Source organism: Dipodomys merriami, unplaced genomic scaffold (assembly GCF_024711535.1).
Source record: "Dipodomys merriami isolate MVZ:Mamm:240054 unplaced genomic scaffold, mDipMer1.0.p SCAF_17, whole genome shotgun sequence".
Classification (NCBI taxonomy): Eukaryota; Metazoa; Chordata; class Mammalia; order Rodentia; family Heteromyidae; genus Dipodomys; species Dipodomys merriami.
Window position 1 is genome coordinate 13385086 of NW_027203048.1, and position 15411 is coordinate 13400496.

The 15411-nt window shown below is 46.8% G+C and overlaps 1 protein-coding gene across 1 annotated transcript in view; it reads right to left on the reverse strand.

Annotated features, from left to right (window-relative positions):
* Positions 1-3188: 3188 nt before the first annotated feature.
* Positions 3189-15411, reverse strand: part of Xdh (xanthine dehydrogenase) — a 56092-nt gene continuing 43869 nt past the window's right edge. The window contains exons 30-36 of the mRNA XM_070025317.1: positions 14740-14814; positions 12146-12198; positions 9450-9564; positions 8436-8501; positions 6980-7168; positions 5466-5642; positions 3189-4099 (exon numbers count right to left, since the gene is read on the reverse strand). Coding sequence (XP_069881418.1) covers positions 4049-4099; positions 5466-5642; positions 6980-7168; positions 8436-8501; positions 9450-9564; positions 12146-12198; positions 14740-14814 — 726 coding nt within the window. The 3' untranslated portion in view covers positions 3189-4048. The remainder of the gene's footprint in view (positions 4100-5465; positions 5643-6979; positions 7169-8435; positions 8502-9449; positions 9565-12145; positions 12199-14739; positions 14815-15411) is intronic.

Sequence of the window (15411 nt, forward strand, 5' to 3'; positions counted from 1 at the left end):
TCCTTTCACAGTATCACATTACATCTCGTGCATAGTCGGTGCTCAATTTGTGTTGGAAGAATGACTCACCGTCTGGATGGAGGGCTCTTGTTTAAGACAATGAATTGCTCTGATCGCTAGGAATTGAAATATGGAATCTAGGGATATTTTCAAATGTAGGGAGGAATCGCTGGTTGATGATGAATAATGACAGCACTTTAAAAAATTCAGTATGTGCAGAAGGAGAATATTTGAATATTTTGGGTGCTTAGGATTTGACAGTACTCAGGCAGCCGGCTCTACAATGTGGGATAAGACGTGTGAAGTGAGCTGGGAGAGCAGCTGGGAGACTCCTGTCCCCTCCCCCACCCCCATCTCCTCTGTGCCTCTCAGCTGGGGGCGTTCAGCGCAACCCTTCTACCCCGCCAGTGTGCTGGGAATATCAAATTGCCATGAACTGCTGATCAGAAGTGTCTTGTGGCATTCCTGTGGCATTGCCTGATTAAGACCACAGTTCCCCAGATGCAGCCTGTTTCCCACCACCCCACATCTCATTATGGTCCAAAGTTTGACTCAACCCTGCGTCTTCCCTCCCACCTGAGTTTCCAAAAGCCTCCTTCTGATTTCCTGATCATCTTCCCTTTTAAGTCAGCATCCTAAGGTCTGAAAACAACAACTCTGTTATTTTACTCCCCTCTCTCTCTCTCTTAGTCTTCGTAATAACCCATAAAAGAGAAGAGGGAAGAAGAGGAGAAGCAGAAAGACCTGGACCATTTACACCAGTTACGCTCCATTCCTCACAGCCAAGCTTGGCTTGTGCCATGTTGAGTCACCACCTCGAGACCAAGTGCTCAGTCTAGCTATGTAGCAAGGAAATGAAGGCAGTGCCCACCGACATCCGTAGCCAAGAGGCCTCCTAGAAATTCACCACCCAGTGAAGGGAGAAACTGCACAGACACGGGCCAGTCCACAACCAGTTCTCAGACCTAAAGGCTCACCTGACTAGGAGATGCATGGTTCCATTTCAAAAGCCTGAACCACGAGGTCAAAGGTCTTCTTGAAAGCCTGGCTGTGCCACTAAAGGGCTGTGGAACGCTAGACAAACAGCTATCCATGGGCTTGGAGGTTTCATTTCTAAAACAAAAGGATTGAGCTGGATGGTCCCAAGGTCCCTCTATGGTCTGAGGGATTACAGGGGGCCCAGATCAGGGCAGTTCAAGGGCAGAGAGAATGCCAGCATCCCTTAGAGCAGAGCCTTGGTGTTTCTACTTCCATCAATGGGTGGCTTTCTTTCAGGTGGCAAGATTGTCACCGGAAGAGTCTCCTACCTCAGGGGCATGTCCTCTCCAACTTCAGGATAGAAACAAATGGGCAAGCTGCCAGGCCTGGGGGGGGGGGCAGGGGTAGGGGTAGGAGGGGAGAGTACCAGGGCAATGTCCGACCTCATCAGCAGAAGGAAGCTGCGTGTCATGAATAGCCTTGTTTCAGGATCCAAAATAGAGAGTGCATTGACTGGTTTCTAAGCTCCTGCTCAGCTAAAGATAAAAATACCATGGGCTGAGGGGACGTTCCCAGTCATAAATCAATCAGCCACAACTATTTCTGTTCTTATCCTTTGCCCCAGGCTCCTCCTGCAGCCTCCACCCCGTCCTCCCCATCCTGGCCTCCCCGCCACCTTAGCCGAGGAGTGGGATGAGGCTCGTCCACTGTCCTGACAACAGGCCAGCAGGTGGCTATGTCACTGTGGGAATCCCCACACTGCCTACAAGCAAAAGGCAGACATCTGTTGCCTCCACCTGCCTCCAAAACCCTGCAGGGCAGAGGTCTGCTTGGATAGGCAGATCATTTCCCAATATATGCCAGATCTCCTGGCCTGCCAGGTCAAAGACTGTCTATGTGTAATGGTGGATTTCTAGGAATAAACAACCTGAAGTAAGCCCCTAAGCATGGTGAGAGGCTGGGCTTCCCTTCATGAGGTTACTCTAATTAGGTATTCCAATCACTGACCACTGAGAAGATTAAATGAGACCTTGGAGGTAAAGCATTCAATTTGGCACCTGGCATATCACAGATGCTCAGAGAAGTAATCTCCTTTCCCTCCCCCCTGCTAGCCTCCCATCTGGAGCTCAGGCTCTCAGTCCTACCCACATCTTTAACAAGCTCCTTTGAGATTTTTTTCAGCCTATGAGGTCCAAATCCAGCTCTTGGAGAAGCCCTTGAGGACATTTGATCTACTCTGAGAGGCTCAGTCAGAACCCTAGTAATAACCAGATACCTTGCCAGTGGGAGGATGGTCTCGTTCATGATCCTCTACTGCCCTCTGCAGGACAGAGTGTCACACTGCAGGCTAATGGTCTGCCTTGTGTAATTCCAAAAACACCTTACCCTTTAGACTTGAGTCACTACACAGAAAAACAATAAAGCAAGGAAAGGTGTCTGAGGAGGATGTCTCAGGCTGAGATCTGAAGTTCACAGTTCAAAGCTGGCCCAGGCAAGAATGTCTGTGAGATTTTTTTTATCTCCAATTAACCACTAAAAAGCCAGAAGTGGAGCATACCAGCTTTGAGCCAAAAAGTTAAGATACAGTACCCAGGCCCTAAGTTCAAGTCCCACCACTGGTGCACACACACACACACACACACACACACACACACACACACACACACACACACACACACACACACACACATACACACACTATACCAAAGAAAGGAATTTTGTATGTATGTGCATGCACAGATGTGCACATTTGTGTGTATTTGAGGTATGCCTTTAAGAAATGAAGGCTGGCTACATTATGGAAGATGCTAGCATTTGACACATCAAATGATTTAATGATTAATAAGCATTTCTCACATGCAAACCAACTGACAGTAGTTGCATTTCTTTTGACTTCATGAACCAACTAAACCACTTCCTTTCCCCTGTCTCTAGGGCCAGCACTGTGGACTGTGGTAGGGTGGGTATTGTAGACTATGAAAGTACATGACAATGTCACACTATCTACTCAGTACTATGCTGTGATAGAATCAGCTCTTGGAACAATGAACCTGTCTTCTCTTTACCAACCACAAAAAGCCAGGGGAACCTGAGCAGGTATTAGGTCTAGACATTGCATAATAGTGGAGGGAGCCAAGTGTTTGAAAGCTGCAGCTCCCTTACATAACTGAAGTTTTGGGGTCATATATTTATAGACTCAGGAGAAGATCTTGGAGATTATTCTAACACGTTTATTTTGCAGTGAAATGAAACAGATGAGGGAAATGGCAGTTGAAGGTCACTCAAAGAGACAGAAATGGGATCAGAACCAAGCTCTTCTTGACTCTTTCCCATCTGGATGATATTGATTTCAACAGCATCATTCCTGGAGGAAAATTATACTGGCTTTAAAATAAAGAAGATAGTTCAATTTTAAAATAGAAGAAGATGATGCTGAAAGGGAAAGAAATCTAACACATTGAAAGTTCTCAGCAACTGAGTTGGTGGGATTTTTGCAGGAGAGGGTGATTTTACTTTAAGTAGCTTCAGAAAACTAGATCCAATTAACCTTGAATTTGTTTCATTCTTTATTCTCTTCAATGATCCAGGGGTGGTTAGAGGTTTGAATCTGCCTCATTGGGAAAGGTGAGTGTAGATCTGTGTTTAGAATATAGTCAATTCAGTTCATTGTTTTGAAGGAAAGGTTTGCTGGGGAAGATGCGAAGATTTGGAGTGACTTTGCTTTAAAGTTTTTGCAGTTTGTGGGATCCTCTTTGAAGGATAGCACTTGGGGTTATGCAGGCTTTGCACTGGGTGCACAAACCTACTTCAAAGACATGATTAAAAGAGACTTGAAACAACTCTGATTGCTTCTTTGCCATTTAGACCAAACGGGTATGAATTTGCATATCATTATGTTTGAAAAGTGTATTTGTTGATCAAAATCTTGCAGTGTATTCATTGTCTTCTAACTGTCATCCTGCAGAAACACAGCTTTGCAGTCTTGGGTGTGTGGATCTGGGTTTGGCGATACGTGCTTCTGGATTCTAGATGTGCCGTGGTGACCCACAAATACACAGGGGCTTTCTCTTCAGACCCGCAGAGACCAGGGTTTGAACTTTTCTGGTGTTCCAGTGACACACTGGAAAGGAACAATAGAATTCTCAGGTCAGGGTCCTCTAATGGAGTCCCTCCTGCCCTGCCTGACACACCCACCCTTCCTTACTGCCAGCCACCATTCCAAGAGCACCATTACATGGTCTCAGCCACAGGGGATGCTCCAGGGCAGGACTCCTTCACTGCCCAGTCATTCATTTATTTTCACTGAACACTTTCCAGGTAGCAGCCGTTCTAGTCAGCTCTGGTGACAAACCATTTAGAAGTGGTCCCTTGTCACCTGGCACTCACAGTCCTTGCAAAACAGCTGACTCAGTCCTCCTATCTGTTCAGGCAAATCCACAGGCTCTGCGGGATTTTAGGTCATGGGTATGTAGCTATACGTTTGAGGATGGAGGTCTCTGAGGGGTTCTTTCAATGACTGAACCCTGTACCACGAGCTCACCTTACATTCTGTGTAAGCTACTGGGAGATACACAACACCACTACTGTGGAAGAGAGGGGTTTGAATAGCTAGGAGCCAGGGTGGGTTCTAGGCCAGAGGAACATGGCTGTACTGCTGTGGGAACGACACAGCCTAGGAGATCCTAAAGGATTCTGCAATCTTGCCACCTCCGAGTGAAAGCTCTTGGCAGGCTTTAGGACAGGCTGACGGGGCACCCTCGGTGCTCTCGTGTAGGATGACAGATTTGCTGCCCTGGGGGCTCTCCCACCTCCTCCCAACAGAAAACCCTTTGTGTCACAAAGACCCATCAAATTTCAAAAAGAGGAACCTCATCTCTAGTATCAAGCAGAGTCCAGTCCTGCCAACCCAACAGAGGTGCTGAGTGCAGCCGTCCTGCCATGTCTCTGTGCTAGACATTGGCCCCTAAACGTTTCATGTGTGGAATTTTCAAAGGGATCCTAATGACCATGGAATCTCTCTATCAAAACTCCTCCATCTAAACCAGATACCCTGGGTTCCCAAGGGGTTGCACCATCCTCAAGGTCACTGCAGTGTCTCTAGAATCGACGTGGCACATGGTGATCATGACACAATTGGAGTTGATCGTCTCAGCCTCCTCCTCCAGCCATCTCACAAAGAAAAGTCCCCAAAATGGTGGTGACTGACACCGAACACTCGACTCTTCTGGAGGTTTACCAATCCCACACAGCCTAATAGCAAGCAGAGAATGCCCCCGGGCCTCTGATCACTAGGCAGGCCTAGCTGCAAGAATATCCACTATAAAGGGCTTTCCTGTTATTCCAAGTTCAAGTGGGTGTTCCGCACTACTTGGGGAACGCAGAGCTGCCCAGGTGAGGCAGAGCCTGACAGCTCTCCTCTCTGCAGAGGCTTCCCTGCACCTCGCCAGCCTAGCCCGGGTCGTCTGGGCGTTTGAAAGGCATCCTACCAGAGTGGTGAACTGGTCCACGCAGGCATTGCGAATCTTCTCAGGGGTGGCAGGGCTGTCGAGCTGGAAAAGTTGCTTCACATTGTAATCTGTGCGCTGGGCCCGAGCTGCTCGGATGGCGTCCTTGATAGCAAAGAAGATGGAGGAGGCCAGGAAGAGGGGCGGCTCCCCTATAGCCTGTACAGACAGAGAACGAGGCAGGCCATCCGTCAGAGCAGCCCAGCTCCGTGTCTGTGCACAGATCCAGGAGGCCAGCTGGTGAGCCCGGCACAGGAAGGCTGGTGGTGCTTACAGGGCCATGCCCAGCATTAAGGGGTCCACACCCAATGACAGGAGGAAAGGGCAGTAAAAACTAATCAAGTGCTGATGTATTCATCTCCTGAATGACTGGACCTCTGGGGAAACATCTTGTTGCTTTTGCTATGCCATTTTCTCTGATGGAACCATGTAAATACAATATTCCATTGAAAGTTTATGAATGCTTAATAATTATGTTTTATAGATCAGCAAAACTTGGCATGAGTGTCTACCTCAAAGTTACTAGCCTGGAGGGTATAAATGACCTGTAACTCGGACACCAACACTGCTAGACCCCCTAATTACACTCAGTGGCTACTGGAATTATAGGAATAGTGGCAAACAATAATTAAAATACTTCCTTGCAGAGCTTGGCTTTTCTCCACCAAAAACATAAAGAAGAGGCCATCTGTGTCAGAATCATTAAGGATGCTTATTAAAACGAATGTTTCAAGGACCTCCAGAATTACTGAATCAAAAATTTCAACTGGGTGATCCACAGAGGCCCATTTGTATCATGAGCTCTGGGGATTCCTCAGACAGGATGAAGCATGAGAGCCATGTACACAGCCACAGGAAGCCACAAGATGAGCAAATGAACGTTGCATTGGTTACAAGAGATTATCTAGCTTCCTTCACCCATCCAGGACTGAGCTGCTGAGGATGTGGCTCATTGGTAGCGTGGTTAGCTAGCATGCCAAGGTTCTGAGTTCAATCCCCAATGCCACACTAGAATCAATAAAATTACATGAAAAAGTGAGATCTAGGACTATAGCCATCAGCCAATAAAATGATTTTCCACCATTGCGTTACACTTACTGGAGACAAGGCAGATCGCTGTCCACAGTCCTCCAGCCATGCTGGTCAAGGATGGACAGCGCAAATGTAGTAAATGTGCTGATTCTCACAGGACCATGGGGATGCTATTCTGTAAAATCATGAATCAAGCACCAGGGACACAGGTCTGCAAGGTTTGACCTTGCAGGATTTCATTAAGGAATCCCTTTGAGTCTACCCAAAGAAGCCTCTGGCCATACTAAAGGCAGGGTCCTCAGTCCAATTCAGTCAGTCCTCGGGCAATACTGCCCGGTCCTCCGCTGCCCTCAGTGAGTATCAACTGGAAGGCTCCTTTGCAGACCCACCAAGTGGCTGGCCAAAGGCCATCGTTACCATCCACAGTGCAGGTCAGAAGGTCACGCTGACCCCAATGTCCGTACCTTGGAGGCATAGATGGCCTTTTTGTTGGGGCAGTCTCGAAGCAGAGACACCCTGAACTCAATGGGGATGCTGCCAAACGCGGGGATCTTGTAGGTGCTGGGGCCTCGCGTGTGCAGGCTGCCCTCGGGGGAGTAGTGCAGCTCTTCCAGGGTGAAGAGGCCCAGGCCTTGGACAAATCCCCCTTCCACCTGCAGAACCGAGACTGTGGTTACCGTCTGTCCCTTCCCTAGGCACATTGTGCCGCTAGTCACGATGGACGGACATAAAGCCACACCTGTGGTACCGTCTGGAAGGGAACTAATGCAGATCTCAGCTGCTAGCCTGCTGCCCGCCCCGGCCCCCCAGGATAACCGAGCTGAGCTTTCACCAGGCAGAACAAAGGCTTTCATTCCAGAGGGTCAGTTGAAAACTTGGCAATAATTTTAAGGTTATCCAGAACCTGCCACCATGCAGATGGGAGACTCTCCTTCCATGTGGCCACTGGGGAAATAAGGTAACCCAAGGCTGAGAAGCACGCTCACAGGCAGAGTTGCTTAGATGATAGATTCGTTGAGAATTACTTGCAGCCTGCCGGACTCCTCCTCTCCCCTGCCTGTCCTCTGGGAGAAGGGTCCCTGCTCTCCGTGGCTTCCAGATCTCTTCTAGGACACCAGTCACTTTATGCTGGACCCTGTTCTCCCATTTCTCTGCACAGAGAGTGACATGTGGTACCACCATAGCTGAACAAGCACTCTGGGAGAGGCTGCTGTCAATCACCGCTGCATCCGCAGTGCCCGCCCCCAGTGAAGGCTCTCCAAATGGTGTTTCAGTAAATTAGTGAAATGACTGACTAATGGCTAGATTCCACATTCTCACTAATTGTCCAATTTGGAGAAATGCAATGTATATTTTCTACCAGATGTTCATAACTTCAAGTCTTGATTCTTCCCTCTCTTCTCCTGATTCATCGATTCTGCCCAATAGTCTCATAATTTCTAATAGTGGTTTTCTCTGGGTAATCCATTTACCCTTCTTCATTGAGCCTGGACTTTTGCCCTTGGGGCCCTCCACTATCCCAGAAGCTGAAAAGCATCTTGGATGGAAAAGCAATGAACAGGAATCATTCTGATCTCGGATCTCATTACCTGAGTGCTGATCCCAAACTCAATCTCCCTTTCCTAATGTGTTCGTTCATAAACTTAGGGTGTGCACACACATTTTCAATGGTCCCTCATTCACCAACCTGTTTTTTTTTGGGGGGGAGGAGGGTGAACACCCTTGTCAAGTTAATCCATGGTTATTTGATTTCTGCCTCAAGAATTGGTGGGCTGTCTGTCATCAGTCTAAATCTCACTCTGGGAGAAAGAATTCCTAAGTATCATGTTCTGGCCTCCATAAAAAATACCATTAGACCTAGGGAGGAGGGTTACACTGGTAGACTAGACTCTTACTATTGTGGCCCCCCAGGAGTCTCACCTGTCCAATATCGATGGCAGGGTTCAAACTGGAGCCAACATCCATGACGATATCTGTCCGGAGGTTCTGGAGGGTGGTAACATAGGAGTTTGAGAACAAAGGAACATTCATGGCAATCTAGATGCATCTTGGTTTCACATAGACTAAAGACCTAATCCAACCAGCACGTCCGCAGAAACGTAAGGCCCCACTACATCCTAACTGCCATTGTCTTTGTTGAAATTTGAGGTCAGAGAATTGAACAGCAATGACCTCTTGGCAAACAGCAACATCTATGCACATGTGTGGACAGTGGGAACTGGTTCTGGGGACCAAGGGCTCTGAACCTGGATCTGGAGTGATAATATACGAAGGAGTCATGAAATAACATTCCATGGGCTGAGTCCAGTGTATCCTGTTAATGTAGGGTTTATAGGCTAACAATCACATGATAAAAAATTAAAAGGAGACTATTTTGTGACAAGGAAAGTTTTTCTCAAATTCAAACCTCAGTGTCCACAAATAATGTTTTTATGAGAACATAGTCATGTTCACTATATTCCCACCTGCAGCTACGTTCACACTACAGTGCCAGTGCTGAATGGTTGAGGCTGACCCGTGAAATCCACAGAGTCTGAAACATGTACTCTGTGGCCTTTATGGAGGGTTTACCTAACCCTAACATGAGGCATGTGTTCCCAGCCAGAAAGCTGGTCTCTGTCAGTTCTCAGAATTACTGTTCCATTGTTTCTCTTCTTTCCCCATTAGGACTAAAATTTTACACTTTTTTTGCAAGGGGGGGGGGGTCAGTCATGAGGATTGAACTCTGGGCCTGAGCACTCCCTCAGTTCTTCAGCTCAAGGCTAGCACTCTACCACAGTGCCATGTCCAGTTTTCTGAGTGGTTTATTAGAGATAAGAGTCTCACAGACTTCCCTGTCTGGGCTGGCTTTGAACTTCGATCCTCAGATCTCAGCCTCCTGAGTAGCTAGGATAACAGGCGTGAGCCACCGGCACCCAGCTACAAACTACTTACCTTATGATCCCCCGTTAAGCAGTCAATTTCTACTTCAGAGCAAGCCACTCCATATGAGAAGTAGTGGAAGGGCTTCCCAGTGTGTGTCTCAAAATTGTAGCCAACATCGGGTGTCCTGGGAGAAAAAAGAAGATGCTGGTGTTTGTTAAGATAAGCCCACACCCTTCCCAAACACACACACACACACACACACACACACACACACACACACACACACACACACACACACACACACACACACACACACACACACACACACACAGCTGGTACTCCAAAATCCTTAAACCTTAATGGTTTAATTTTTTTTAATTCAGCTAAGTCCTTGGGGGCTACTGGAGTTTGATATTAGCTGTTCACTCCTCCACTTGAGTCACAGCCCTTGTTGAATCTCAAATGAGACTCAGGTATTCCTAAGCATTTATTTTGTATGTGTACCTATGTTTCAAGGCTTGTGTTGTGATCATTAAGAACAGTCTAGTGGCATTTCCTATCAGTGTGCCAACCCCTGTAAGGTTAGAAACAAAGATGAGGGATATATCTGGCCCACAATAAAACACAGCAATCTCGAAAAAGTAATCAACTGAACTAGAATGCAAGTTGTTATCACTACAGCCCTGCCTGGGCTGTTCACACAAGTTCACCTGCTTGCTTTTCTCCAGGTGAAAGGGATCAGGGCAGGATCCTGCACCAGCCTGGTACATCTAAGCAGCCACTCCCCAACTTCTGACTCTGTTAAAACTTCCACAAGTGACATGATATGTTATAAACAGAAGCAGAAGTTCCTTTATGTATTTGGGTTTTATTTTTCCATTTTCAGAGCTGTACCCAGTTCCCAGTTTGCATGAATCATGTATGTGTGGGACTGTATGGCTTTTATGTTTTCAGCTACTCGGAGCTTATGGCACACTGTACCTCTGTTTCCTATACTATACAGAAATAATATGAACTGACAGGCCCAGAATCCACACCAAAATAAAACCAACATGAAGCTGAGGGACAGGGCCTCTCCCAAGACTCTCCTCCACCTCCCACTTCACTGTTTGTCTATTACAACTTGATAACATCTTAGCTGAACTCTAAACTATAAGGGAAACTTGAGGGGAAATCTATATAAGTTTATATTTGTACAAGTTAAATGTGATATAACCTAGAGAACATGGGAAAATATTTCACATATATATTTATGTAATAATTATATATTCAGATGTTCACACATTCATACAAGCTTTTTTTTTTTTTTTTTGGTGGTCATGGGACCTGAACTCTGGGCCTGGGCGCTGTCCAGCTCAAGGCTAGCGCTCTACTACCTGAGCCACAGCGCCACTTCCAGCTTTTTCTGTTCATGTGGTGCTGAGGAATCGAACCCAGGGCCTCATGCATGCGAGGCAAGCACTCTACCACTGAGCCACCTTCCCAGCCTCATACAAGCTATTTTTAAACAAATGTTGAACTAATTTCATATCCACTGATCGGTGAGAAAAAAAAAATCCTCATTAAATTTCTCAATAGACCCAGAGTGAATGTAGCTTTTACAGCTCCAAAGTCAGATAGTCAGGGTCTCTATCTATTAAAATGATACTCAATTTCAAAGCTGTAGAAGCTATGTGTTCCCTGTACATCTCACTGTATTAATAAAGTTCCACTGTACTCTGTATGTTGGAATGAGACTATAACTCTATCTGCTTCTTGTTCTCTAAAGAAAAGAAGAAAATAAAAGGATATAGAAGAAAAGCTGTGCACACTGGTGGCTCACGCCTGTAATCCTAGCTACTAAGGAGGCTGAGACCTGAGGATCACAGTTGAAAGCCAGCCTTGGCAGGAATGTCCCTGAGACTCTTATCTCCAATAAACCACCAGAAAACCAAAAGTGGCGCTGTGGCTCAAATGGTAGAGTGCTCGCCTTGAGTTGAAGAGCTGAGGAACAGGGCCCAGGTCCAGAGTTGAAGCCCCACAACCAACAGAGAGAGAGGGTGGGGGGAAACCGGGCACTGGTGGTTCAGCTGTAATCCTAGCTACTCAGGAGGCTGACATCTGAGGATGTCAGTTTGAAACCAGCCAGAACAAGAAAGTCTGCCAGAGTCTTATCTCTAATTAACCACCAGGAAACCAGAAGTGGAGCTGTGGCTCAAAGTGGTAGAGCAGCAACCTTGAGCACAAAAGCTCAGGGTTAGTACACAGGCCCTGAGTTCAAGCCCCACAACTGACAAAATAAAAAGAGGGGTAGAGAAGGCGAAGGGAGAGACAAAATGAGGGAAGAAGAGAGGAAAGAAGGGAAGGAGGGAAGGAGAGAGAGGGAAGGAAGGAAGGAAACCTGATGTCTAGTACAAAGGAGCCCATGGGTTACAACGATGCCCAACTCAGAGCAACAGAACCCTGGATCTTGAAAGAAATGGGGAGGTGGGATTTCCCCGATTGCCTTCCCTTAGTGAAGTGGTCTACTATACAGGCAGAACTAGAACTTGGATCTTGGGTTACAGCAGCTCCCGCTTTTGCTTCCTTGGCACGTGGTTTGGCACGCTCACACGACACAGCGTCTTTAGACTGGAATATCCTCCACAGATGAAACAGCATTTGGGTAGAGCTGGGGGTTTTTGATTTTTGCTTTTCTTTTTGTCTTGCCCACAGGCTAACAGCATGTGGAACTGAAGGTGACAGTGGAGCTCAGGGTGACAATGCATGGATGTCGGCAGACTTACTTATAAAACCCAGTAGCAGACAGGCTCACTCTGTCCATGTAGGCAGCTGAGATCTGAGGAGAGGAAATAACCATTAGAGGGGGCAAGGATGGTTTCTAGAAAGTCTGGCCCACTCCTAAGCTTTCCTGAGCTCTGCACCTAGAAGCCAATCAGCTCATCTTCCTAGAGACCTCATCTCCGTAACTCTTACCTTGTATCCTCACTGCTGTGACCAGCACCAAGTCTGCATGATCCAGAGCCTGGGCTACAGCAGTAGCCGCTAACTGGCCTGCTGCCTCCAGCCATCTCCCAGCCCATCAGAACTGTCATCATACCACACCACACCACACCACACTAGCCTAGAGCCTTTAGATGACTCCCTGTTGCCTGTGGAGCAAAGGTCTGATGTTTAGGGACATGGTTTTCTCTCTGGCCTTTTTTTTTTTTTTTTTTTTTTTTGATGGTCATGGGGTTTGAATTCTGGGCCTAGGCGCTGTCCCTCAGCTCTTCAGCTCAAGGCTAGTGCTTGAGCCACAGCACCACCTCCGGTTTCCTGGTGGTAATTGGAGATAAGAGTCTCACAGACTTTCCTCTTCGGGCTGGCTTTGGAACCGCGATCCTCAGATCTTAGCATCCTGAGTAACTAGGATTACAGGCGTGAGCTACCAGCACCCGGCTGCTCTCTGGTCTTTTGACAACCCATCCACACTCAACTATGATCTCTCTCCTAACCCTTCAGTGCCCCCAGTTATATGGTTCCTCTGCTATTTCCCCCTTCAACAATTAACACAGATCTGCCACTTTTTATCACCTCTCTTTGGTGATTTTACCCTACTTAGGACATTATAGAAGCAAGTCTCTGTAAGGGATCATTTGCTTTAATATATTAACCTTATATGTGGAGTTTCCTATTAATAAAGCTATCTATACTTTCTTTACTTATATAATTCTTCAGTATTCCCAGCACTAGTACAACACTAACATTTAAGTTGTGTTTTATATAATGTTTATTATCAAGCTCTTTACCAAGTACCAGATGACAATTAGCATTTCACATATTATCTTTTTTTTGCCAGTCTTGGGGCTTGAACTCAGGGCCTGAGTACTGTCCCTGAGCTTCTTTTGCTCAAGGCTAGCACTCTACCACTTGAGCTACAGTGCCACTTGCGGCTTTTTCTGTTTATGTGGTACTGAGGAATCGAACCCAGGGTTTCATGCATGCTAGTCAAGCACTTTATCACCTAGCCACATTTCCAGCCCTGTGTATCTTAATATTCACCAGAACCCTGTATGATTTAAATTACTCTTATCTTCGTTCTTCAGCTGGAGAAAACTAAGGCTCAGAGAAAAAGATTTGGCCTAGGATCTGTACTAGGCTACATGTAATAGTGTATGAGTGTGTGTGTGTGTGTGTGTGTGTGTGTGTGTGTATGTGTGTGTGTTGGTGATTATGGCTTATATATTGGGGTTAACTGCTCACAAGTGACACTAAACTATGTGGCATAGTGAGGACAAAGTTCAAATCACCAAGTCAGAGAAAGAAACTTGTCAAGGCTGTGTGAAAACAGCAAAATTGTCAGACAAATCTATGCTAAAAAGCAACCTACCAGAATCAAGCTATATCCCTATCAGTGCTCCCTAGGAAGGTGGGAAGGGAAGCTGAGGTCAAGTGACACATGGAAAGATTAATAGCTGTAATAGAGTAGCTTACTTTCTTTGAATCTGTGGAGGGGGATTTGTACTATCAGCTGGTTCATATTAGACCTGTCACTGTTATATGCAGTTCTTCCATTCCAACAACAGAGGGCGCTACAACAGAGCCACCATTGAGATTTCTGCATGTTGGTGGAGTTGGAGGCTCCCACTGAAGATAGGCCTCCTTGCAGCTTCCTTCTGAGGGTTTCAAATGTGCAGGCATCTGGTCTAGCACTGAGAAAGCTGGGCTCCTTTTTAATTAGGAGTTTTGTTCTGTCATTCCTAAAATCACAGGAGTGATCAAAAGCTCCTGAGGGACGTTTTTCTCCTGACTCTCTCATGGATGGCATCTTAATGGCCCCGGACTCAAGAGCTGGGTGAGAGGAGAATCTGCCAGAGACGGCCATCAGGAAGACAAAGGTCTGAAACAGACACTGCTCATGGAGGCTGCTAGACACATCTAGTGTAGGACCTGGTCCAGGTGAGTTGATATGACAAGGGTGCCTTTGCTTCAGGAAGGCCAAAAAACAACTCCCACAATACTATCGAGATTTACAGATCAAAAACTTCCCTGAAGTGACTCCCCTTAACTCTGAAAACCACAGAGAAGGGGGCCCCGCAGAGTTAACATGATGAAGAGTTGAGGTTGCGTGTGTATGAAATCACACAGACCACCTCAGCTTCTTTTGGCTTGTGTGACTAGGTCATCATCCCCTATAGTTGTGTGGGTGGGAACAAAGGCCCGGCTATTGTTAATGTCTCTCTCATTTTCTTTTCTTTAAATTTTATTTTATTGTAAAGATGCTGTAGAGAGGGGTTACAGTTACATGAGTAAGGCAATGAGTACATTTCTTGTCCAGCATTGTAACCCCTTCCCTTAGTGTTCTCCCACTATTCCTTCCCTCCCCCGCCAGACTTACCCATTCTTCCCAGGAGCCATTGGGATTCTTTTTCTTGAAGGGTTCCAGCCTTTCCAAGATCGTCTGACAAGCTGCCTAAAGAACCCCACCACCACACACCAGACATGTCAGTCCTCCGCTTCCACAGCCCAGGTGATACCCAGGCCATGTAGAAATCCCCGAGAGCCTGATCAAGGCCACAGCTAGCCAACACTGTGCCCAGGGTGCCACTCAGGAATGACAGAGGTCCAGAGGGAAGCCTAGGGACCCTCCCAGGGGCCTACCCCTGGTCCTCTGGAGAGCCTTCCTTACCCAGTTCCTAAGATGTCAGAGAGACTTGTGAGAGACTCTCGGGCCTTCTTTCATCAAGCTCTTTGCTTGAGAGACAATAAGGAGCTCTGACTGGCTGACCTCAGAATCACTCTGCAGTTTCAGACCATTATCATGTAACCACTTCCAGTACCAGGAAGTACACTTCCCAGAAGCTAATTTCCCTCAACTCCCCACACCCTCCATCCTGGCCCCTGCCTTTCAGTCTTTGATGGTGATTACAGTTAGCATTCTCTTTTAGTCTGGTGTTTGAAGGAACAGAATCCTCCTGGAGAACAGAGACAAAGCCCTGCATAAGGGGGTTTTGAAGGCTCCCATGTCCTGCTCTGGTCCTGAGCTGCGCCAGCTCCAACAGGCTCCTTA